Source organism: Scyliorhinus torazame, chromosome 3, assembly GCF_047496885.1.
Source record: "Scyliorhinus torazame isolate Kashiwa2021f chromosome 3, sScyTor2.1, whole genome shotgun sequence".
Taxonomy (NCBI): domain Eukaryota; kingdom Metazoa; phylum Chordata; class Chondrichthyes; order Carcharhiniformes; family Scyliorhinidae; genus Scyliorhinus; species Scyliorhinus torazame.
The window spans coordinates 281,044,648-281,071,340 of record NC_092709.1 but is presented as its reverse complement, the minus strand read 5'-3'; the positions used below and the strand labels follow the sequence as shown (position 1 = coordinate 281,071,340).

Sequence of the window (26,693 nt, the reverse complement as noted above, 5' to 3'; positions counted from 1 at the left end):
AGAGGCCTGGAGAACTGCAAATCAGAAAGAAATTGGTGCAGCACCCAGTCTCCCAGTTCTGCACTCCCTATTTTTGCACGCTTGTGTTACCTAATAGGCTTAACAAGCTAGAGTCCTGCATGTGAAAGAAAGGAAGTTCAGCCTGTGAGAAAATTAACATGTGTGGCATGTTAAAAGCATAGTCACTCACTTTAGATACCTGGGGGTGCAGGTTGCTCAGGATTGGAGGGGGGGGCTCCGTAAGTCCAACATTTCTAGTTTGGTGGAGAGGGTGAAAGCTGATCTGCCAAGGTAGCTTGGTCTCTCTCTGTCACTGGCGGGTCGGGTACAGGTGGTAAAAATGAATGTGTTGCCATGATTCCTGATTATTTTCCAATGCCTGCCAATTTTCCTGCCGATGGCATTTTTTTTAGAGCGATTGAAGGGATGATTACCTCGTTCAGATGGGGAGGGAAGGTGGTGAGAATTAGAAAGGTGCTACTACAGAGAGGAAGGCAGGCAGGGGGTTTGAGTCTACTGAACCTAATCTATTATTACTGGGCAGCGAATGTGGACAAGTTACGAGCTGGGTCAGAGGGGTTGACTTCTGATGAGTCAGAATGGAGGGGAGTTTGTGTAAGGGGTCAGGATTGAAGGTGCTAGCAACAGCGCCGATCCAGACGGCCCTGGGAGATATTCAGGGAGTCTGGTAGTAATAGCTTCGTTGAGAATTTGGAGGCAGTTTTGATAGCACTTCGGGTTGGTAGGAGGGTCAAGGAAAATGCCGATTCAGGGGAACCATAGATTTGAGCCAGGGATGGAAATTTTCGAAGATGGGAGGAGAAAGAAATTAGGACACTAAAATATTTGTTTCTTGGGAGTCGGTTTGTGGGATTGAAGGAGCTAGGAGCAAAGTATGGGCTGGAGCAGAGGGAGATATTTAGAATTTAGATACATGCAGGTTTGAGACTTTGCCAGAAAGGAGATACAGAGCTTCCCAGTAGAGCCGGCTTCCACATTGCTGGAGGAGGTGCTGACGACAGGGGGACTGGAGAAGGCGGTAGTAGCGGCAGTTTACGTGGCTATTTTGAAAGAGGAGAAGGCACCGCTGGAAGGGATCAAGCAAAGTGGGAGAAAGAGTTGGGAGACGGTATGGGGGAGCGGTTCTGGTGTGAGGTGCTCTGGCGGGTGAACGCCTCCACATCATGTGCGAGGTTGGGGCTAATACAACTGAAGGTGGTATATAGAGCACACCTTACAAGGGCGAGGTTGAGCCAGCTGTTTGAAGGGGTAAAAGATATATGTGAACATTGCCTTGGGTGGCCCCACAAACCACGGAATTGTTGAAATTCCGCTGGAATTCTTGACTTTTGAGGGGGTCAAATTTAAACTGAGGGGAAGGATGGAGGTGTTCTACAATTCATGGGTGTTATTCATTCTGAACTTTCGAGAATTGGATTACATTGAACATTAGGGTGGGGGTGGGAGGCTTGGGGGAGGGGGACTGTGTGTGTTAATGGCCACTGTGGGTGATTCCTGTTTCTTTTTGTCATCAGGCAGCACGGTAGCATAATGGTTAGCACCACGGCTTCACAGCGCCAGGGTCCCAGGTTCAATTCCCTGCTGGGACGCTGTCTGTGTGGAGTCTGCATGTTCTCCCTGTGTCTGCGTGGGTTTCCTCCGGGTGCTCCGGTTTCTTCCCACAGTCCAAAGACGTGCAGGTTAGGCGGATTCTCCATCCTAAATTGCCCTTAGTGTCCAAAAATGTTAGGAGGGGTTATTGGGTTAGGGTTGAAGTGGGTCGGTGCAGACTCGATGGGCCGTATGGCCTCCTTCTGCACTGTATGTTCTATTTGTTTATGTTAACATGCGGGCTGCTGTTTGGGGGTTTGGTGGGAGGATGGGATCGTTGTTATTGATGTGGGTATTGGCATTACATTCGTTGCTGATTGTTGTTTATTGTTGGGTGTAAATTTGGGAGTAAATGAGTAAAAGTAGAATAAAAATAGTTTTATAAAAAGCATAGTCGAGACCTATTGATTCATGCAAATCTACAGCTCGTTATCGGCACTGTGGACACTTATTTTTCAACCACATCTTTCAATTAATACTGGAAGAACATTTGTCTGTGTGTCTTTCTTTTTTTCCCCTGCAGTTATATTTTGTACAGTCGGTACCCCTATCCCACAAGACGCCAATTATTTTGCATACTGTAGATATAAAAAAATTCAAAATGACCTGTGGCAGAACCAGGATTATTGCACGGATTTAAATAATCCATGTGAAAGTTAATTGCTTTGCAGTTTAATACCTTTATTCAGATCAGTCTTTACATGAGATTATTCTTGACAATACAATGATAGTAGTTTTCTTGTTCTTCTCAGTGGTGCGAATTATCTACTTTGTTTTATCTCGTGAACCAGTTGTACTGCAAACACTGATGGATTTTGATTACCTCAACGCAATTTGTTTCCCACTTTGGAGTGTGGAGGAAGCTGGCTGTTGAGACATACATTTTCATATCATTTATATTTTTTCAATCTTTGGTTGCGCTCTACACTAGCAATTGCTGTCGGACACATGCGCACAAAATTTGCATATGCATACATGTGCGTAGGGTAACATATCTGGTTGCCAACAAGGACTGATTGTTAAGTTGTCAGCAAATTTAATCAGTGACAAAAATAAATCGCTTCATTTCAGTGTCATTGTTGTGAAATCATCTGTTTTGTCAGTGTATTTTGTGTACATTCATTTGTGGTGTAACACTATCCAAAGCTCCTTTGAGGGCTATTCTGGATCTGGCAGACCTCCCGATAAGTTCCTCTCAACATCAGGTAGAGAAAGTCAGACGTCAAGGACAGATAACTGGGTCTATTGAGTCAGATCAGTCGCCACTTGAAGTGAAAGAGCCAGTCAAGATCACCACCTTAGAATCCCTACAGTGTAGAAGGAGGCCACTCGGCCCATCGAGCCTGCACCGACCCTCTGAAAGAGCACCTACTTATGCCAAATTCCTCACCCTACCCCCTAATCCCAGCTAGGGGCAATCCACCTAATCTTTGGACTGTGTGAGGAAACAGGAGCATCTGGAGGAAACCCAGACACGGGAAGAATGTGTAAACTTCACATAGAGTCACCCGAGGTCGGAATCAAACCCGGGTCTCTATCGCTATGGGATAGCAGTGCTACCGACTGTGCCACCATGCCACCCCCTTTTAGAAGTTTCAATAACCTGACCAGAGCTGACAAGGTAAGTCACTTGATATCACAATTGTTAATTATTATTGTTTTGTTTTTTTTAAATAATTTTTATTAAGGTTTTCATAAAATATCAATAACAAAATGAAAAAGGAACCCAACAGGGTTAAGTACAAAACACAGTCTAGAAAAGCAACCCTCCGTACCCCCCTCCCCCTGTACATAAATAATAAATTAACATTAACACGCCGACTTAACACAACAGGAATATACACCCCCTCAGACCCTTCAGTGTAAATAACAAAAACAAAAATAAAGTAACCCCCCACCCAGAGTTGCTACTGCCATTGACCAATGTCTACCGTTCTGCCAGGAAGTCTAAGAACGGTTGCCACCGCCTAAAGATCCCTTGTACCGACCCTCTCAAGGCGAATTTCACCCTCTCCAACTTAATAAACCCCGCCATATCGTTGATCCAGGATTCCACGCTTGGGGGCCTCGCATCCTTCCATTGAAGAAGAATCCTTCGCCGGGCTACCAGGGACGCAAACGCCAGAATACCGGCCTCTTTCGCCTTCTGCACTCTCGGCTCCTCTGCGACCCCAAATATTGCGAGCCCCCAGCCCGGTTTGAACCTGGATCCTACCACCCTCGACACCGTCGTCGCTACGCCCTTCCAAAATTCCTCCAGCGCTGGGCACGCAGAGAACATATGGGTGTGATTTGCTGGGCTCCCTGAGCACCTAACTCACCTGTCCTCACCCCCAAAAAAAACGGCTCATCCTTGTCCAGGTCATGTGTGCCCTGTGCAGCACCTTAAACTGTATGAGGCTGAGCCTCGCGCACGATGAGGAAGAGTTCACCCTTCCTAGGGCATCTGCCCACGTCCCCTCTTCGATCTCCTCTCCCAACTCCTCCTCCCACTTACCTTTCAACTCCACCACCGAGGCCTCCTCCTCCTCCTGCATCACCTGGTAAGTTTCCGAGATCTTCCCCACTCCCACCCACCCCCCCCCGAGAGCATCCTGTCCTGTACTGTGTGTGGCAGCAGCCGCGGGAATTCCACCACCTGCCGCCTGGCAAACGCCCTTACCTGTAAGTTCCTGAAGGTGTTCCCCGGGGGAGCCCGTACTTCTCCAGCTCACCCAGGCTTGCGAACTTCCCGTCCACAAACAGGTCACCCAATCTTCGGATCCCTGCCCTGTGCCACCCCGAATACCCTCCATCTGGTCTCCCTGGGATGAACCGGTGGTTCCCCCGTATTGGGGTCCACACCGAGGCCCCAACTTCCCCCCTGTGCCGCCTCCACTGCCCCCAGATTTTGAGGGCAGCCGCCACCACCGGGCTCATGGTATACCTCCTTGGAGGGAGCGGCAGCGGCGCCGTTGCCAGCGCCCCCAGACTCGTACCCACACAAGACGCCGTCTCCAGCCTCTTCCATGCAGCCCCCTCCCCCTCCATCACCCACTTGCACACCATCGTCGCATTGGCGGCCCAGTAGTACCCACAGAGGTTGCGCAGCGCCAGCCCCCCCTATCTCTACTCCGCTCCAGGAAAACCCTTCTCACCCTCGGAGTCGCTCGCGCCCACACAAACCCCATTATACTCCTGTTGACCCGCCTAAAGAAGGTCTTCGGGATAAACACAGGGAGGCACTGGACCAGGAACAAAAACCTTGGAAGCACCGTCATTTTGACTGACTGCACCCTACTCACCAAGGACAGCGGCAATGCGTCCCACCTCTTGAACTCCTCCTCCATTTGCTCCACCAGCCTTGTGAAATTAAGCCTATGCAGAGCCCCCCAGCTCCTGGCCACCTGGACCCCCAAATACCTGAAGCTCCTCTCTGCCCTTTTTAGTGGGAGCTCGCCAATCCCCCTCTCCTGGTCCCCTGGGTGAACCACGAACAGCTCGCTCTTCCCCATGTTGAGCTTGTACCCCGAAAAGTCCCCGAATTCCCTAAGGATCCTCATTACCTCCGGCATTCCCCCTACCGGGTCCGCCAAATATAGCAGCAAGTCGTCCACATAGAGCGACGCCCTCTGCTCCTTCCCATCCCGCACCAACCTCTTCCAGTTCCTCAACTCCCTCAGTGTCATAGACAGGGGTTCAATCGCCAGTGCGAAGAGCAGGGGGGACAGGGGTCACCCCTGCCTCGTCCCTCGGTGCAACCGAAAGTACTCGGACCTCCTACTGTTTGTGGCCACACTTGCCATCGGGACCTCATACAACAGCCTAACCCACCTGACAAACCCCTCCCCAAACCTCTTCAGCACCTCCCACAGGTACCCCCACTCTACCCTATCGTAGGCTTTCTCAGCGTCCATCGCCATCACTATCTCCGCCTCCCCCTCCCTTGCCGGCATCATGATAACGTTCAAAAGTCTCCGCACATTCGCGTTCAACTGCCTCCTTTTCACGAACCCCTTCTGGTCTTCGTGGATGATCTGCGGCACACAATCCTCATGGCTAAGACCTTCGCCAGCACCTTGGCATCTACATTTAGCAAGGAAATCGGTCTGTAAGACCCACACTGCAGGGGATCCTTGTCCCGCTTCAGGATCAAGGAGATCAGTGCCCGGGACATCGTCCGGGGCAAAGCCACCCCCTCCCTTGCCTCATTGAAGGTCCGAACTAGCAACGGGCCCAACAGGTCCATATATTTTTTATAGAATTCGACCGGGAAACCGTCCGGCCCCGGTGCCTTCCCCGCCTGAATGCTTCCTATCCCTTTGGTCAGCTCCTCCAGCCCAATTGGGACCTCCAATCCCGCCACCAGTCCCTCCTCCACCTTCGGAAACCACAATTGGTCCAGGAAGCGGCCCATCCCTCCCTCCTCCCGTGGGGGCTTGGACCGGTACAATTCCTCATAAACGTCCCGGAAGACCCCATTGATGCCAACCGCACTCCGCACCACACTCCCTCCCCTGTCCTTAACTCCCCCGATCTCCCTAGCTGCGTCCCGCTTTCGATGCTGATGCGCCAGCATCCGGCTTGCCTTTATCCCCATACTCGTAAATCACCCCCTGGGCCTTCTTCCACTGCACCTCCGCCTTCTTGGTGGTCACCAGTTCGAATTCGGCCTGGAGGCTGCGCCTCTTCCTCAACAATCCTTCCTGGGGCACCTCCGCATACCTCCTGTCTACCCTCACCATCTCCCCCACCAACCTCTCCCTCTCCCCCCGCTCCCTCCTCTCCTTGTGGGCCCTAATGGAGATCAGCTCTCCCCTAACCACCGCCTTCAGCGCCTCCCATACCATCCCCACTGGGACCTCCCCGTTATCGTTGGCCTCCAGGTACCTCTCTATACTTCCTCGGACCCGCTCGCTCTCCTCCTCGTCCGCCAACAGCCCCACCTCCAAGCGCCACAATGGGCGCTGGACCCTCTCCTCCCCCAGCTCTAAGTCCACCCAATGCGTGGCGTGGTCTGAAATGGCTATCGCCGAATACTCGGTATCCTCTACTCTCGTTATCAGCGCCCTGCTCAAAATAAAAAAGTCGATTTGGGAATAAGCCTTACGGACATGTGAGAAGAATGAAAATTCTCTAGCCCCCGGCCTTGCAAATCTCCAAGGGTCCATCCCTCCCATCTGGTCCATAAACCCCCTCAGCACTCTAGCCGCCGCCGGCTTCCTACCCGACCTAGACCTGGAGCGATCCAGTGCCGGATCCAGCACCGTGTTAAAGTCTCCCCCATTATCAGGCTCCCCACTTCCAAGTCTGGGATCCGACCCAACATGCGCCGCATAAAACCCGCATCGTTCCAATTCGGGGCATACACATTGACCCGTACCACCCTCTCTCCCTGCAGCTTACCACTTCAGATTACGTACCTACCGCCCCTGTCTGCCACAATGCCCGATGCCTCGAATGACACCTTCTTTCCCACCAAGATCGCCACCCCTCGATTCTTGGCAACCAGCCCCGAATGAAACACCTGACCTACCCACCCTTTCCTCAATCTTACCTGGTCTGCCACCTTCAGGTGTGTCTCCTGGAGCATAACCACATCCGCCTTCAGCCCCTTCAGGTGCACGAACACGCGGGCCCGCTTGACCGTCCCATTCAGTCCCCTTACATTCCAGGTTATCAGCCGGATCAGGGGCTACCTGCCCCCCTCCCCCGCCGACTATCCACAACCCCTCCTCAGCCAGCCACGCGCCCGCACCCGGCCCGTTCCCCACAGCGGCATACCCCCGTCTCGACACCGCCCACTCGCTCCAGCTCCCCCCTTGACCAGAGCAGCAGCAACTCGATTCCCCCCCACCCAGCTAGGACACATCCTAGCTGTTTTACTCCCCCCATTACACTTCCGCAAGTCAGCTAACTCCTGCTGACCCCGGCCACACCAGCCTCTCCTTCGACTCCTCCCATTGTGTGACACACCCTCCTCTTCCGTTCCCCATCCACAGGCTCTCCCCCTCCCCCTTCTGTCCTAAGCGCGGGAAACAACCCTCGCTTCCCCGCCCCAGCCCCGCCCTCTCCAGTCTTCAGCGCGGGAAAAAGCCCGCGCTTTCCACCTACCCGGCCCCGCCACCTCTGACGCAGCTCCTTTTGCAGGCCCAGTCCCCTCACCCCGACTCAGGCCTCCCCCTCACCCCGACTCGGGCCTCCCCCTCCCCGCGGGGCCCCATCTCACCGCCGGCCATCCACACCTGTTCCATTTGCTTACCCCCCTCCAAGAGCCCCCCCGACCAACCCAACCAAAACAGTGCCCAACCCGCCCTAACCACCCTCACCGACCAGAAAGAGAAAAACACAAAGAAAAAGAAACCAAGAGCAAAGGACCCCCCCCTCAAAAAGTAACATATCAACCGCAGTCCCCAAACGCCCATCCCGACCCTCAATCTGTGTCCAACTTCTCGGCCTGAACAAAGGCCCACGCCTCCTCCGGAGACTCAAAATAATGGTGCCGGTCCTTGTAGGTAACCCACAGTCACGCCGGCTTCAACATGCCAAACTTCACCCCTTTTCTGTGCAGCACCGCCTTCGCTCGATTGTACCCGGCCCTCCTCTTCGCCACCTCCGCACTCTAGTCCTGGTATATTCGAACCTCCGCGTTCTCCCACCTGCAGCTCCTCTCCTTCTTGGCCCACCTGAGCACACACTCACGATCAGCGAACTGATGAAACCGCACCAGCACTGCCCGCGGAAGCTCGTTAGCCTTGGGCCTCCTCGCCGGCACTCTATGGGCCCCTGGAAGGACCCCGCTCCCATCAGCGAGTTCAACATGGTGACCACATAGGCCCCCACGTCCAGCCCCTCCAGGAGGCCCAGAATCCGCAGATTCTTCCGCCTCGATCGATTCTCCATCTCCTCAAACCGTTCCTGCCATTTCTTGTGGAGCGCCTCGTGTGCCTCCACCTTTACCGCCAGGCCTAAGATCTCGTCCTCGTTGTCGGAGATCATTTGTTGGGCCTCGCGGATCGCCACCCCCTGGGCCGTCTGTGTCTTATGCAGCTTATCGATAGAAGCCTTCATCGGCTCAAGAAGGTCCGCTTTAATCTCGCTGAAGCAGTGCTGGATACCCTCATAGAACATAGAACGATACAGCGCAGTACAGGCCCTTTGGCCCACGATGTTGCACCGAAACAAAAGCCATCTAACCTACACTATGCCATTATCATCCATATGATTATCCAATAAACTTTTAAATGCTCTCAATGTTGGCGAGTTCACTACTGTTGCAGGTAGGGCATTCCACGGCCTCACCACTCTTTGCGTAAAGAACCTACCTCTGACCTCTGTCCTATATCTATTACCCCTCAGTTTAAAGCTATGTCCCCTCTTGCTAGCCATTTCCATCCGCGGGAGAAGGCTCTCACTGTCCACCCTATCTAACCCCCTGATCATTTTGTATGCCTCCATTAAGTCTCCTCTTAACCTTCTTCTCTCTAACGAAAACAACCTCAAGTCCATCAGCCTTTCCTCATAAGATTTTCCCTCCATACCAGGCAACATCCTGGTAAATCTCCTCTGCACACGCTCCAAAGCTTCTACGTCCTTCCTATAACGCGGTGACCAGAACTGTACGCAATACTCCAAATGCGGCCGTACCAGAGTTTTGTACAGCTGCAACATGACCTCATGACTCCGGAACTCAATCCCTCTACCAATAAAGGCCAACACTCCATAGGCCTTCTTCACAACCCTATCAACCTGGGTGGCAACTTTCAGGGATCTATGTACATGGACACCTAGATCCCTCTGCTCATCCACACTTCCAAGAACTTTACCATTAGCCAAATATTCCGCAGTCCTGTTATTCCTTCCAAAGTGAATCACCTCACACTTCTCTACATTAAACTCGATTTGCCACCTCTCAGCCCAGCTCTGCAGCTTATCTATGTCCCTCTGTAATCTGCTACATCCTTCCGCACTGTCGACAACACCACCGACTTTAGTGTCGTCTGCAGATTTACTCACCCACCCTTCTGCGCCCTCCTCTAGGTCGTTGATAAAAATGACAAACAGCAACGGCCCCAGAACAGATCCTTGTGGTACGCCACTTGTAACTGAACTCCATTCTGAACATTTCCCATCAACCACCACCCTCTGTCTTCTTTCAGCTAGCCAATTTCTGATCCACATCTCTAAATCACCCTCAATCCCCAGCCTCCGTATTTTCTGCAATAGCCTACCGTGGGGAACCTTATCAAACGCTTTGCTGAAATCCATATACACCACATCAACTGCTCTACCCTCGTCTACCTGTTCAGTCACCTTGTCAAAGAACTCGATAAGGTTTGTGAGGCATGACCTACCCTTCACAAAGCCATGCTGACTATCCCTGATCATATTATTCCTATCTAGATGATTATAAATCTTGTCTCTTATAATCCCCTCCAAGACTTTACCCACAACAGACGTGAGGCTCACCGGTCTATAGTTGCCGGGGTTGTCTCTACTCCCCTTTTTGAACAAAGGGACCACATTTGCTATCCTCCAGTCCTCTGGCACTATTCCTGTAGCCAATGATGACATAAAAATCAAAGCCAAAGGCCCAGCAATCTCTTCCCTGGCTTCCCAGAGAATCCTAGGATAAATCCCATCAGGCCCCGGGGACTTATCTATTCTCAGCCTGTCCAGAATTGCCAACACCTCTTCCCTACGTACCTCAATGCCATCTATTCTAATAGCCTGGGTCTCAGCATTCTCCTCCACAACATTCTCTTTTTCCTGAGTGAATACTGACGAAAAATATTCATTTAGTATCTCGCCTATCTCTTCAGACTCCACACACAACTTCCCATCCCTGTCCTTGACTGGCCCTACTCTTACCCTAGTCATTCGCTTATTCCTGACATACCTATAGAAAGCTTTTGGGTTTTCCTTGATCCTTCCTGCCAAATACTTCTCATGTCCCCTCCTTGCTCGTCTTAGCTCTCTCTTTAGATCCTTCCTCGCTACCTTGTAACTATCCATCGCCCCAACTGAAACTTCACACCTCATCTTCACATAGGCCTCCTTCTTCCTCTTAACAAGAGATTCCACTTCTTTGGTAAACCACAGTTCACTCGCTCGACGCCTTCCTCCCTGCCTGACCGGTACGTACTTATCAAGAACACGCAGTAGCTGTTCCTTGAACAAACTCCACTTATCCAGTGTGCCCAACACTTGCAGCCTACTTCTCCAACCTATCCCCCCCCCCCCCCCCCCCCAAGTCATGTCTAATGGCATCATAATTGCCCTTCCCCCAGCTATAACTCTTGCCCTGCGGTGTATACTTATCCCTTTCCATCACTAACGTAAACGTCACCGAATTGTGGTCACTGTTGCTCCTGCGCCCACTGCATCCACGCTGCCTGGTATCCGCCCGCGCCATTTTGTTCTTCTTCCCTCGCACCTTCTTCGGGTCCACCACCACCTTTTTAGTCGCCCCGCTCCTGGTAAAAGCCATATACTATCGGGGAATTGTTGGAATCTCCTTCCCACACCGAGAAACGTCGAAAAAGTGCAGTTGGGGGCCCTGAAAAGAGCCCAAAAGTTTGTTTTTGCGGGAGCTACCGAATGTGCGACTTAGCTCCGCATAGCCGCAACCGGAAGTCCGTGAAATCATTTATAAGGAACAGCAATAGAAGTTAAAGTCTATAGATAGCAAATGATAAAGTCTAAACACATTTTCTTAGTATAAATTTCCCTTCAAGAGCTTCAGCAATGTTATGAACTGGATCCTTCAGTCCATTCTTGGCTGTGCTTCAAAAAAAAACAAATGTGAACCACAAGAACATTTTTTTTTTAAATTCACATGATTGGAAATAATATAATGGAAGGGTCTAAATAGAATAGAGGAGCAAATGTATCTAGCAGTACAGATTAACAAATTATTTAAAGTAGCAACGCAAGTTAACAGAAAATGAAACAACAGAATTCATTTGTAGAGGAATAGAATTGTAAAAGATCTTAAATAACATCTCTCGAGCCTTTGGTTAGAAGCATATTTCTGGTCTATTGCAAATAGGATATAACCTTACCTTATGGGTAAGGTTCAATAAAATATTTACAAGAATGATACCAAAGTTGAGAGGTTATAAAAGACTGAACAGATTGAGGGGTGATTAAATAGAGGTCTTTAAATTGTTGAAGGGGTTTGATAGGGTAGATGTAAAGAAAGTGTTTCCAGTTGTGAGGGAGTCCAAAACCAGAACCAAGTTGGGACATCAATAAAACCAATAACAAGATAGGGTGGGATGATGCATGTGTGGAGCATAAATAACAGCACAGGTAAACTGGGCAAAATGACTTGTTTCTGTATTGTAAATTCTATGCAATTCTAAAAATGTATTTGCTTTCCCTTGTTATTCGTAACCTCTTTCCTTTTTACCACAAACATGATGCACTGGTTTCTGCATGTATTAACTCTGCCTTTTGATACATTATTAAAAGCACGGTGTAGAAATATTGCCTCCAGCTACACTGACTTAGCATATAGCATGCTCTAGGGCGGAGTGGCTCCACAGTCTGCCAATAAATCTCAGCAATCCAGCTGTCTTTTTGCCAGCTTGCATGGGAATTTCCAAGGCACCAGGCAAGCTCCAGAGGCCACCAATGAAGTCAGAAATAGTAATTTTTCAAACAAATGCACAATCTGGGCGGCATAGTAGTTAGCACCGCTCCTTCACAGGCGAGGGACCTGGATTCTATTCCTATCTTGGGTGGAGTTTACACATTCTCCCGGTGTCTGCATGGGTTTCCTCTGGGTGTCGGGTCCGGCTTCCTCCCATAGTCCAAAGATGTGAAGGTTAGGTGAATTAGCTATTGCCCCTTAGTGCCCAGTGTTACAGAGATAGGGCAGGGAAGTGGGCCTGGGTAGGGTGCTCATTCAGAGGTTTGGTGGTCTCGATGGGCTGAATGGCCTCTTTCTGCAATGTAGGAATTCTACGATTCTATCAATATGTTGTTCGCTTGCTAATACCAGAGCTTATAAAATCTCTATTAGATCGCACAACATCAGATTCCAAGTGACAATAGGATTGCTGGGCCAGAATGATCCTGGGTTTAAAAGGGTAATGAAATTATTACATTGACCAATAGGAGGTGAGTGACAATGATTCGGGATTCTATGATATACGATTTTACCCTACCTCCTTGGAAATTTAACACCTGCCAGGCACGCCCCCAAAACAAACGCACACACACGTACGCACAGTTTGAGAGGGTAAATGCTGAGAGTCTAGTCTCGTTATAAGGAGACAGCCATTTAGAACTGACATGAGGAGAGATTTTGTCACTGAGAGCTTCTGTGTATCTTTGGAAATCTCTACGTCTGATGCTCAATTATGAAGTACAGTCAAGATTGTGATTGAACAAATTTTGGGTACTAAGGGAATCAAGGAATAGGTTAGGAAAGTTGAGCCATGATCTAATTGAATGGTGGAGCATGTGAAAAGGGGCAAGTGGTCTACAACTACTCCTATGTCAGCTTACATCCTTCTCATTGGTGTACCATCAAACACTATACAATCTGTTGAGTTGCATGCACTGACCTTAATTGACTAAATGCTAAAACTGCAAGGTATATAGTATGCCAGAATATTGAAATGTGAAAGCACAATAAATAATTATAGAATTTACAGTGACGGGGCCATTTGGCCCATCGAGTCTGCACCGGCCCTTGGAAAGAGCACCCTACTTAAGCCCACGCCTCAACCCTATCCCTGCAACCCCGTAACCCCACGTAACCTTTTTTTTAGGACACTAAGGGCAATTTAGCATGGCCAGTCCAGCTAACCTGCACATCTTTGGACTGTGGAAGGAAACTGGAGCACCCGGAGGAAACCCACGCAGACACGGGGAGAACGTGCAGACTCCGCACAGACAGCGACCCAAGCCGGAAATCAAATCTGGGACCCTGGAGCTGTGAAGCAACTGTGCTAACCATGTGCTACCGTGCAGCCCCGAGTCTTAAGAGTGAAGGTCACCTTCACTTTCTCAATAAGGTGGACACAAAACTTTGCAACTCTGCTGAAAAAGTTTGGTAAGTTATGGTAAGTATGGCACTCCTTGGAGTGATCAAGGTGACCACTACATTAAAACCACCTGGTTTCTGTCATTCTCCCAAAGGAAGAAAAAAGCCAGCATTTATAAGCTTGAGACTGTTTTACAGGGAAATTGGTTGCCCTGTACAATATCAAAAAATGCTTAAAGCCATTCAGAAAAAGTTACAATGAAATGCAACAGGATACTACTTAGGTGAAAAACTGTGAACTATAGGCGGCACGGTAGCACAGTGGTTAGCACTGTTGCTTCCCAGCGCCAGAGACCCGGGTTCGATTCCTGGCTTGGATCACTGTCTGTGCGGAGTCCGCACGTTCTCCCTGTGTCTGCGTGGATTTCCTCCGGGTGCGCCGGTTTCCTCCCACAAGTCCTGAAAGACATGCTGTTCGGTGAATTGGACATTCTGAATTCTCCCTCAGTGTACCCGAGCAGGCGCCGGAGTGTGGCAACTAGAGGGTTTTCACAATAACTTCATTGCAGTGTTAATATAAGCCTAATGTGACACTAATAAAGATTATTATTATAACTGGGGGAGCACATCGCTCACACATAAAATCACTCACACTTCATGGAACCCGCCTGATTTTCATTGATATCAATGAGATGAAAACAGCTATGGCTCAGTGGCAGTATCTCAGAGTCAAGAAGTCACAGGCTAAAAGTTCCACTGTAGAGATTTGAGAGCAAAATCTATACTGACATTCCAGTGCAGTACCTCACTGCCTGAGGTTTGATCTTTCAGATAAGATGTTCAACCAAGGCCCTGCCCTCTCAGGCAGATGTGAAAGGTACCAAGGCATTATTTTGAAGATAAACAGGACCTTCTTGTCCCTGGCATACTGACGATTATTTTTCCCTTAACCAAAGTTCTGACAATGACACCATCCGGTCATTCTCACATTGCTGTAGAAGCTTGCTGTGTGCAAATTACTTTCCATACTTCTACATTACAATAGTCATCCATCTCATAAGTACTTCATTGATTGTTAAGTGTTTTGGGACATTCTGAATTTGTGCCAGATGCAATATAAATGCAAATATTTATTTTTCTTTTCCATGAATGCCAGATGGGCTTTACAATGGATAGACGATTCTTTTTACCAGCTTGCTTCCCAGGTAACCAAAGTGAAATTACTCCTGTAAAATCTGCACCCATTGTCCCAACCAGCCTAGATCTGGAAGGCATCAAACATTCACAAAAATTGTGAAAATTTACAAGTAATAGATGGCATAAATGTTTGTTCTCAGTGTGTGAACAATGCAGGTGCAACTGTATTCTTCACCACTAGTTGCCTTGAGAAAGTGCTGGTGGAGCTTTTTTTTAACCAAAGGTGTTCTTGTGGCAATGTCTCTCCAATAATGGTGTGAGCAATAAATTCCAGGTTAAGAGAGAACAGGAAAAATGGGTGGCCAAATAAAGGATATGTTGACTGATGAATAATGGTCATATAGCAAGGATGGTTAATAGCATCAATGGAATTGTATCCCACCCATGTCTTCAAAAGAATGGGGAACATTTTGAGCTATATATTTTCAGTCACTTTTCTTTATTTGTGTCTCTATTCTATGTATTTTTCTCAAGTTCGTTGAATATCTAGGTCATTTCTGGTGAGGCCAAGAATAAAGCAGAAAACAGATGCAAATCTCCAGATCTGCTGATCGATTTACATCATTCTGCTATTTGTCTCAGATACAGCATCTCATCCTTAGCCTTCCTGCTACTTTTAACAACTGTTGGATTTACACATTAATTGCCTATTTTATTTCATAATTAACATAAGTACCCTATTCACAATGCAATGCTCGTCGATCTATATGCTCCTGAAGGAGAACATTTCCTGCATGATCTCAATTATTCTTAAGGCATTTAAAAAGATTGTAATATCAAATACATTTTTCTTACTTTCACTGTCTCTTTTTTCTCACTCTCGAACCAGTCTTTCTTCCCCTTTCTGCACCTGATTTGACTCTAATTCACTCTTCCTCTGTGCCATTAATTTCTTTCTCAATTTTAAAATTGTATTAAGATATCCTGTTGTCCTTGGCATGCCATGATCAGCTTAAACTTCCAGCAAATCATGACACAAATCATCTTCAAACTGAATGATGCAGGGAAAAGTCCAACTAATGGTGCATGCTTCAAAATTACCCACTGCAGCAAGATTTGGTCCAATATATGCGCCAGAACTCCTGTGAATCAAAACATTTTCTGTGAGTGAATTCGGACATGTATTGTGAAAGGAGTCAATAGATGATATAAATCATAGTCAACAATGCATCAATTCACAAAGCTCTCAGTTAAAAGCTGCCGCAGACTTGATCAGCGCCACTGACAGATTTTCCATATACCCAGTCCCAAGGCTACCCAAATCCTAATCCAAACAATTGAAACAGAGCATGCCATTAGGTAAGTGTAGATAGTACAGCTCATGAACTACTTGTGGTCTCGTTTTCCCCCACACCATCTGTCTCTTGGCAAACTTGCTGCTTCATCTGCTTCCACTTATGATCTGCCTGGCTGTGGGTTCTTGTCAGAGCTAAGATGCAATATTATTCATCTCTTTTTCTTGCTCGCCGGCAGGGGAATGCTTTCAGAAGCAGGGCTATCCCAGCATCTGCCAAGCAAGTGAAAGGCATGCATTAAAACTGCAGCGCGGTGCAGTATGTTGGAACAATAGTGACAGTGATTGTCAAAAGTACACACACACATATTGAGATGACCAGTTTTCTGTAAATTTCTTTCCAATTTAAGTAGATGATTTTTATATTAAATAAACCATAAAACACTGACAGATACCCTATTGTCATTGGAAAATTGAAAAAATTAATTGGTGAAAGATTCATTGTGTACCGCATTGCAGTAACAAAATAGAAAGTTCATAAACAAATTCAATGTTAACTACTAGATCACCACAGACAGATATTTCTATGCCTCCTTTCAGGCAGATATATGTCACATACTGGTGATAAAAAATGTCACACAACTGTGGGTCGATAGATGAGTTTCCAGTTCTTCTTGCTAGCTTTGTTGATCCAAAGCACCAATAAGTGGTATAACAAAGAAACGAAAATGACTGTTCTGTAATTCCACTGCAAGTTATTTTGAGTTCATGTAATTATGTTCTATTTTATAGAATAGTAAAGCTTTTATACAAAGAGTGTATCACATACACCTTGAGATCCCAGCTTCTCACCAGGTCTTTCAGGGCAGAGAAAAGGATTGAAAGATAATGCTTTACTATCAGAATCTAAACACAGTTTAACATAGTATTGAAGGATTAAATCTATGGTTCCATTTTGCTTAAAACATAATTCAGATTTCAATTGGAGTGCTTGCATTATCCAGCAGAAACATACCTGAGGCATATGGTTGGAAGAATTATCTTTGTGAACAGCAGAACTTCAAGTGATAGTTTTCTTGTGGTATCTGGAAGCCCAGTACACTGCGCAAAATGTACTGTAACAGCTGGAGAAGATTTGTATTTTCACAACTATCCCCCATGATTAGTGCTAGCTCTTACCCTTGCATTTCTGACATTCAGCCAAAACGCCTTCAACCAGAGGCCTATTAAAAAGTTAGCCAATCTCTGCTTGGTTATTAGATAAGTAGTGTCAGCAGTTTGGCTCAAAAGCATGATATTGGCCTGGATTCTGCTGAAATGGTGGAAGAACAAGACTAGAAAATATTTATCTCCTCACAGCACGGCCCCACTCTCCATATAAAAACAGTGAGCGTTGGTTATTGATGTGTACCTCACTTGACCAACAGAAACACACTGCAGTGTGTACATTGTCAAAGCCTCTAATGCCAAAAGTTTTGTTAGGATCACCTACTGATTTGACACAAATGCCTTTATTCAAGCAGTGCATTGGACAACATCAGGTTATGTCATCCATACACTTTTAAAGAGAAATTGGAGCACTGTGCAAATGCAGTACACAACACAAATACATTCCTCAGTGACCTCCAACTGTTGTTGAAACATGGGAGACTTTAACTTTCCAAATATTGACTGGAAAAGATATAGTTCGAGTACATTAGATGGGTCGTTTTTTGTACAGTGTGTGCAGGAGGGTTTCCTGACACAGTTTGTTGACAGGCCAACAAGAGGCGAGGCCACATTGGATTTGGTTTTAGGTAATGAACCAGGCCAGGTGTTGGATTTGGAGGTAGGTGAGCACTTTGGGGACAGTGACCACAATTCGGTGACGTTTACGTTAAGGATGGAAAGGGATAAGTATACACCGCAGGGCAAGAGTTATAGCTGGGGGAAGGGAAATTATGATGCCATTAGACGTGACTTGGGGGGGATCAGGTGGAGAAGTAGGCTGCAAGTGTTGGACACACTGGATAAGTGGAGCTTGTTCAAGAATCAGCTACTGCGTGTTCTTGATAAGTATGTACCGGTCAGGCAGGGAGGAAGGTGCCGAGCGAGGGAACCGTGGTTTACCAAAGAAGTGGAATCTCTTGTTAAGAGGAAGAAGGAGGCCTATGTGAAGATGAGGTGTGAAGTTTCAGTTGGGGCGATGGATAGTTACAAGGTAGCGAGGAAGGATCTAAAGAGAGAGCTAAGACGAGCAAGGAGGGGACATGAGAAGTATTTGGCAGGAAGGATCAAGGAAAACCCAAAAGCTTTCTATAGGTATGTCAGGAATAAGCGAATGACTAGGGAAAGAGTAGGACCAGTCAAGGACAGGGATGGGAAATTGTGTGTGGAGTCTGAAGAGATAGGCGAGATACTCAATGAATATGTTTCGTCAGTATTCACTCAGGAAAAAGATAATGTTGTGGAGGAGAATGCTGAGCTCCAGGTAAATAGATTAGATGGCATTGAGGTACGTAGGGAAGAGGTGTTGGCAATTCTGGACAGGCTGAAAATAGATGAGTCCCCGGGACCTGATGGGATTTATCCTAGGATCATCTGGGAGGCCAGGGAAGAGATTGCTGGACCATTGGCTTTGATTTTTATGTCATCATTGGCTACAGGAATAGTGCCAGAGGACTGGAGGATAGCAAATGTGGTCCCTTTGTTCAAAAAGGGGAGCAGAGACAACCCCGGCAACTATAGACCGGTGAGCCTCACGTCTGTAGTGGGTAAAGTCTTGGAGGGGATTATAAGAGACAAGATTCATAATCATCTAGATAGGAATAATATGATCAGGGATAGTCAGCATGGCTTTGTGAAGGGTAGGTCATGCCTCACAAACCTTATCGAGTTCTTTGAGAAGGTGACTGAACAGGTAGACGAGGGTAGAGCAGTTGATGTGGTTTATATGGATTTCAGCAAAGCGTTTGATAAGGTTCCCCACGGTAGGCTATTGCAGAAAATACGGAGGCTGGGGATTGAGGGTGATTTAGAGATGTGGATCAGAAATTGGCTAGCTGAAAGAAGACAGAGGGTGGTGGTTGATGGGAAATGTTCAGAATGGAGTTCAGTCACAAGTGCAGTACCACAAGGATCTGTTCTGGGGCCGTTGCTGTTTGTCATTTGTATCAATGACCTAGAGGAAGGCGCAGAAGGGTGGGTGAGTAAATTTGCAGACGATACTAAAGTCGGTGGTGTTGTCGATAGTGTGGAAGAAAGTAGCAGGTTACAGAGGGATATAGATAAGCTGCAGAGCTGGGCTGAGAGGTGGCAAATGGAGTTTAATGTAGAAAAGTGTGAGGTGATTCACTTTGGAAGGAATAACAGGAATGCGGAATATTTGGCTAATGGTAAAGTTCTTGGAAGTGTGGATGAGCAGAGGGATCTAGGTGTCCATGTACATAGATCCCTGAAAGTTGCCACACAGGTTGATAGGGTGGTGAAGAAGGCCTATGGAGTGTTGGCCTTTATTGGTAGAGGGATTGAGTTCCGGAGTCAGGAGGTCATGTTGCAGCTGTACAGAACTCTGGTACGGCCGCATTTGGAGTATTGCGTACAGTTCTGGTCACCGCATTATAGGAAGGACGTGGAGGCTTTGGAGCGGGTGCAGAGGAGATTTACCAGGATGTTGCCTGGTATGGAGGGAAAATCTTATGAGGAAAGGCTGATGGACTTGAGGTTGTTTTCGTTGGAGAGAAGAAGGTTAAGAGGAGACTTAATAGAGGCATACAAAATGATCAGGGGGTTGGATAGGGTGGACAGTGAGAGCCTTCTCCCGCGGATGGAAATGGCTAGCAGGAGGGGACATAGCCTTAAACTGAAGGGTAATAGATATAGGACAGAGGTCAGAGGTAGGTTCTTTACGCAAAGAGTAGTGAGGCCGTGGAATGCCCTACCTGCTACAGTAGTGAACTCGCCAACATTGAGGGCATTTAAAAGTTTATTGGATAAACATATGGATGATAATGGTATAGTGTAGGTTAGATGGCTTTTTGTTTCGGCTCAACATCGTGGGCCGAAGGGCCTGTACTGCGCTGTATTGTTCTATGTTCTATGTTCTATGCGTAGAAAATCGAAGCAGGAGGAGGCCATTCGGCCCTTCAAGTCTGGTCCGCCATTCATTATGATCATGGCTGATCATCAAGTTCAATATCTTGATCCCGCCTTCCTTCTTGAAATTACACATTTTGGTCTCAACTACTTTCTGTGGTAGTGAATTCCACAATTTTACCGCTCTCTGGTGAAAACAGTTCCCCTCACCTCAGTCCTAAAAGGTTTACCTCCTTATTCTCAAACTATGACAGTTGCTCTGGACTGCCCCAACGGGAACATTCTTTCTGAATCTACCCTGTCTAACCCTGTTAGAATTTTATACCCCTCTCACTTTCCTAAATTGCAATGAATATAGAACATAGAACAGCAGAGCACAGTACAGGCCCTTCGGCCCACGACATTGTGCCGACCATTTATCCTAATCTAAGATCGAACTAACCTACACCCCTTCAAGTTACTGCTGTCCATGTGTCTGTCCAAGAGTCGCTTAAATGTCCCTAATGACTCTGACTCCGCCCCTCCACTGGCAGTGCATTCCACGCACCCATCACTCACTGCGTAAAGAACCTACCTCGGACATCTCCCCTATACCTTCCTCCAACCACCTTAAAATTACGTCTCTTCGTGACAGCCATTTCTGCCCTATATAATCCTACCTGGCTTAGTCTCTCCTCATGACAGTCCCATCATTCCAGGATTCAGCCTGGTAAACCTTTGTTGCACTCCCTCCATAGCAAGAACATTCTTCCTCAGATAAGAACATCAAAACTGCACACAATACTCCAGGTGTGACCTCACCAATGCCCGATACAACTGCAGTAAAACATCCCTATTCCTATACTCAAATCCTCTCACGATGAAGGCCAACATACCATCTACCTTCTTTACTGCCTGCTGTACCTGCGCACTTATTTTTAGTAACTGATGCATGAGGACACAAGGTCTCGCTGAGTATCCATCTCTCTCAATTTACACCCATTCAAATAATAATCTGCCTTCCTATATTTGCTACCAAAGCAGATAACCTCATTTATCCACATATACTGCATCTGCCATGCATGTGCCCACTCACTCAGCCTGTCCAAATCCCACTGAAGCATCTCTGCATCCTCCTCACAGCTCAACTACCCACCCAACTATGTATCATCTACACATTTAGTTCCCGCGTCCAAATCATTAATATATAATGTGAACAGTTAGGGGTCTTAGCACAGATCCCTGTGGTACCCCATTAGTCACTGCCTACTAATCAGAAAAAGATCGATTTATTCCATCTTTTTGCCTCCTGTCTGCTAACTAGCTTTCTATCTATCTCAAGAAACTAACCATAATCCAATGTGCTTTGAGATTTGAATCAGACTACAGAAGGGAGATAGATCACTTGGTTGCATGGTGTACCAAAAACAACCTCTCACTAAATATTGGAATGACCAAGGAACTAATCATCGACTTCAGGAAGCATAGTACGACACCCACCCACCCTGTCTACATCAATGGCTCCGAAGTGGAGATGGTCGATAGCTTTAAGTTCCTGTGGGTCATCATCACCAACAGTCTGTCCTAGTCCACTCACGTTGATGCAACAGTCAAGAAAGCCCAACAACGTCTCTCCTTCCTACGGAAGCTAAAGAAATTTGGCATTTCTGCATCGACTCTCACAAACTTTTACAGATATGCCATAGAGAGCAACCTATCCGGCTGCATCACAGCTTGGTATGGCATCTGCTCGGCCCAAGATCGCAAGAAACTGCAGAGTGTGGTGAACTCAGCCCAACACATCACACAAGCTTGCCATCCTCCCATTGATTCTGTCTACACCTCCTGCTGCCTCACACCTAGGCTTTGCCATCTTCCAGACCCTTCTTTCAGGCAGAAGATACAGAAGTCTGAAGACCCGCACATCCAGACATAGGAACAGCTTTTTCCCCACAGCTACTAAACTCCTCGATGAATCTCCCTTGGACTGATCTGTTCCCTGTAAGAACACTATTCACAACGCCCTACGCTGCTCTTGTTTGACCCTTGTTCCGCACTATAACCACTCACTGTTTGTTGATGTACCATTTGTCAATGTACTCTGTTGATCATTCTTTTGTCTACTGTGTACGTACTGTGTACGTTCCCTTAGCCGCAGAAAAATACTTGTCACTGCACTTCGGTCCATGTGACAATAAATATCAATCAATTTCTAATGTAAAAAAACTAATGATTAGCTTTTTTTTTAAAAGAAGAAACTAGTTCTCCCATTTCCCTCTTTTCAAGGCGCTGATACCTTACCAGAGCACCATCCCATGGGCATCTCTGTGCCTTGCCTATGTAGTTATTAATCATCATGTAGCCATTCGGCAGGACGGGTTTCTTGTCCTCACGTCTCATAAAAGGCCCAGTGCATGCACATATCTATCAGGAATTGAGAGATACCAATCAGTGCTCTCAGCTACAATGTCCCAAAACTAACCAGGCTGAGATTAGCTCAGCACAGACCAGTATTAATGAAATGAAATAAACCTGCAACTTCCCTGGCCCATGTGACTCCCTACTCATTAGAAGAACTTATTCACCATCAGAGTTTTTTTCAAACAACAGAGCAATAGACTGGTTCAGTTTTAAAATATCAATATGCTGTCTTTCAAATAAATTACAACACTTCCTTATTGTGCATGCCTGTGACATGGGAATCACATTGCCACAAAGACAGATGTGCAGTGAAATCCGTGTGAACACAAGGAGCTCAAGTTGAGGCATGGCATAGATTGCAAATGTACCATTGCCACAGAACCAGAAAATGCCAAGGAACAAATGGCTGTGAAGAGAAGCAGCGAATTGGGTCTGAAACTTGAATTACTCATCTCTCCCCATAGAAGCTGTATCTGGCTTACTGAGCAGATAATCATAGAATCCCTACAGTACAGAAGCAGTGAGTCTGCACTGACCCTCTGAAAGAACACCCTACCTGGGCCCATACCCCCACACTATCCCTGTGTCCCAGTAACCCCACCTAACGGTAGCACAGTGGGTAGCACTGTTGCTTCACAGCGGCAGGATCCCAGGTTCGATTCCCGATTTGGGTCACTGTCTGTGCAGAGTCTGCACGTTCTCCCTGGTCTGCGTGGGTTTCCTCCAGGTGCCCCGGTTTCCTCCCACAAGCCCCGAAAGACGTGCTGTTAGGTAATTTGGACATTCTGAATTCCCCCTCCGTGTACACGAACAGATGCCGGATGTGGCGACTAGGGGATTTTTCACAGTAACTTCATTGCAGTGTTAATGTAAGCCTACTTGTGACAATGAAGATTATTTTTTAAAATAACCTTCTGGACACTAAGGGGCCATTTAGCATAGTCAATCTATTTAACCTGCACATCTTTGGACTGTGGGAGGATCCGGAGGAAACCCACATAGTCACAGGGAGAACATGCAAACTCCACACAGTGACCGGATGCCGGAATTAACCTGGGTCCCTGGCGCTGTGAGGCAGCAGTGTGTCACCGCGCCACTATTATTCTGATTGTGGTTTCAGGTCACCAGCATTCACAACATTGTTCTATGCAAGTGGTTGCAATCTCCAACGACCCACCTTCACCCATGTTATACCCTCAATAACGGCGCTAGAGAGTAAAGCGGTAAAGAAGGCTTTAATAAGCTAAGAACTAGCCTGGTGCCGAGACGGGTGCTTACTGGGTGCCACCCTTATATACGACTCCCAGGTGGGCGGAGCCGGAGGGGGAGTCCCCCAGGGTTCCAAGCCGGGTCTTAAAGGGGACATCATCTTAACTGTTCATCACAACCCATCTGATCGCTTCTGCTGTGTGATGTGATGGGGCTGTTCCCATGTACTCGGGAAACCTACGGGTCATGTACGTTTTGTTTTGGAGCACTCAGACGAAGGAGGAGAGCTGATTAGGAGAGCCACCAACAAGATTGGAATCAAACACTGTCCCATGCATAATCTATGCGCTGCTGTTATGTCTCTGGTTGACTACTTACCAGTCCTTTGCAGGTACTGATGGCTGCAGTGCCACTGCCCAGGTGTGGATGTTGTACTCTGCCTCTGAGATGACACGTGTTCTCTGAGGGGGTCTGGGTGATGGTACCACTCACATTTCCATACCTTCTCTCCAGCACAAAGCCCGGAGAAAGGAAAGGGCGACTGGCAGACAGGTTGAAAAGCAGCTTTTGCCCCCGGTGAACAATTTGGTAATACGCGTGGTCCTCACTCCTTCCGAGATCCCTCCTTCCAACGTGGTTGACATAGTGAATGACATCCGGGGAGAGGAAAATTCCTCTTTCGTCCACTTTGACGGGATGAACTATATCATAACTTTGCAAACTCCTAATGAACTTCCCTGGAAAAGGAAGGGAGGGAGAGGGAGGGGAAAAAAAACACAAGATATAACCACACAGGTCTTTCTTTGCAAGGACGCCACTGAGTTTCCTCAAGAATTGTTTCGCTTGGCGGGAGTGGAGCAGAAACACAGCCACCTAAAAGGGGGGGGGGGGGGGGGTGCTGCGGATTGACAAGTTTGTTAGTGAAAATTCACAAACCTTGTTCCTCGTTTGCAAAACGCGAGGAGTCCAGCTGACGACCACCGTGGCTAGTTGCCAGAGAGCTAAAAAGGACTTTGAGCAGAAAAGGGACGGCCGCGATGAAACGCACTCCCCCGGCACAGAGCATGGTTCAGTTAAAAGTGGCATCGATTTGAAGGAGGTCCTGGAAGCAGACTGGGGGAGAGCGCGCGGGGTCGGTGCACGGACCCCCCGTCCATGGGTCGACAACAAACCCAAACGTGCAGCCAAGGAGTGCGAGCGGACACGGAGCAGGGGCGAGGGCTCGGGGAGGAGTGATCGAAAGCTTCAGCGTAATATTTCTGAAGGAAAAAGGGAGGGTTCGATAACTGCCCATGGCGGTTTCCAACTTCAGAAAAAAAGATCCCCGAGTTCACTCCTGTTTGCACGAAAGTGTGTGCAACTCTCTACAGAAATGTGCATGTTATCGCATGCAGTGTGTGTGTGTGTGGCAGCACAACATTCACCAGTCCCTTCCCCCTCCGCACCACCTCGGGCTGGCAAGATTGAATGGGAATTCTGCTTTCGAAAGTTCCCTTGTTTTTAAAAAAAAGTTCAATTAATTCAAAAACCAGTCAGCCTGAGTGCTGAATGATTATAACACAGTGTAACCCGAGAAGTAAGGGTAGGGAACACATCCACCTGGGAATATTTGACGGAATTGACCCCGCCCCGAACCAAAACATCAGCTTTAATGAACATACATCTCTCGTCAGACGACGTGCTTTGACTCTTTAAGGAAACCTTTTTTCTCTCCGCCAACTAAAAGTCGTTTCCAATTTCCTCCCATCGAAGGTGATTGATGCCGATTTATCAGCGGTAGCGCAAGAATCAGTCCTGTTTTCCTTCCTGGTGTGCAGACGTGGACAAGCTCTTGCCTTTGGATTGAATCGAGCGGGAGCCTGATCTCCAAGAGCACCTCAAGACAGGAGAGAAATACCGCTCACACCGTGAAATCAATTTTAGCCAAATGGTCACATCATCATTTTGCTGCCTGATTATATTTGGGGGGGGGGGGGGGGGGATCACATTGTCATTGTGGAAATGACCCTTTCGACACCCATTCTGAAATACTAAAGCTCTATCAATCATAAAGCACACAATGCCATTTCAACTCAGCTCATTTTCGTGTTGCAAATTGAATTATAACTTGAAAGGTGTTGAACATCCCACAAACCCCATATTAATTTATCGCTTCTCGGCTATGTCTGTCCATTTCGCTAACATGTAACCATGGCAGCAGATATTGGGGCAACCTTTGGTGTAACCATTTTGATTTGATTTGATTTATTATTGTCACATGTATTAGTATACAATGAAAAATATTGTTTCTTGCATGCTGTACAAACAATGCACACCGTACATAGGGAAGGAAGGAGAGACTGCAGAATATAATGTTACAGTTACAGCAAGGTGTAGAGAAAAGATAAACTTAATACAAAGTAGGTCCATTCAAAAGTCTGATGGCAGTAGGGAAGAAGTTGTTCTTGAGTCGGTTGGTATGTGACCTCAAACTTTGCTATCTTTTTCCTGACGGAAGAAGGTGGAAGAGAGTATGTGGGGTGCGTGGGGTCCTTAATTATGCTGGCTGTCTTTCTGAGGCAGCGGGAATTATAGATAGAGTCAATGGATGGGAGGCTGGTTTGCGTAATGGACTGGGCTACATTCATGACCTTTTGTAGTTTCCTGCAGCTTTGGGCAGAGCAGGCTCCATACCAAGCTGTGATACAACCAGAAAGAATGCTTTCTATGGTGCATCTGTAGAAGTTGGTGAAGGTCGTAGCTGACATGCCAAATTTCCTTAGTCTTCTGAGAAAGTAGAGTCGTTGGTGGGCTTTCTTAACTATAGTGTCGGCATGGGGGGACCAGGACAGGTTGTTGAAGCTGTTGACCCTTTCTACTTCGTTCCAATTGATGTAGACAGGGGCATGTTCTCCACTATGCTTCCTGAAGTCAATGACAGTCTCCTTCGTTTTGTTGACATTGAGGGAGAGATTATTGTCGTTGCACCAGTCCACCAGATTCTCTGTCTCA

At 47.3% G+C, this 26,693-nt stretch overlaps 1 protein-coding gene across 1 annotated transcript in view; it reads right to left on the bottom strand.

Moving 5' to 3' along the window:
- LOC140409143 (A disintegrin and metalloproteinase with thrombospondin motifs 12-like) overlaps positions 1-25,318 on the bottom strand; it is a 951,810-nt gene extending 926,492 nt beyond the window's left edge. Inside the window, exons 1-2 of the mRNA XM_072497322.1 lie at positions 24,639-25,318; positions 24,081-24,439 (exon numbers count right to left, since the gene is read on the bottom strand). Of these exons, the coding sequence (XP_072353423.1) occupies positions 24,081-24,439; positions 24,639-24,768 (489 nt within the window). The 5' untranslated portion in view covers positions 24,769-25,318. The remainder of the gene's footprint in view (positions 1-24,080; positions 24,440-24,638) is intronic.
- Positions 25,319-26,693: the final 1,375 nt, after the last annotated feature.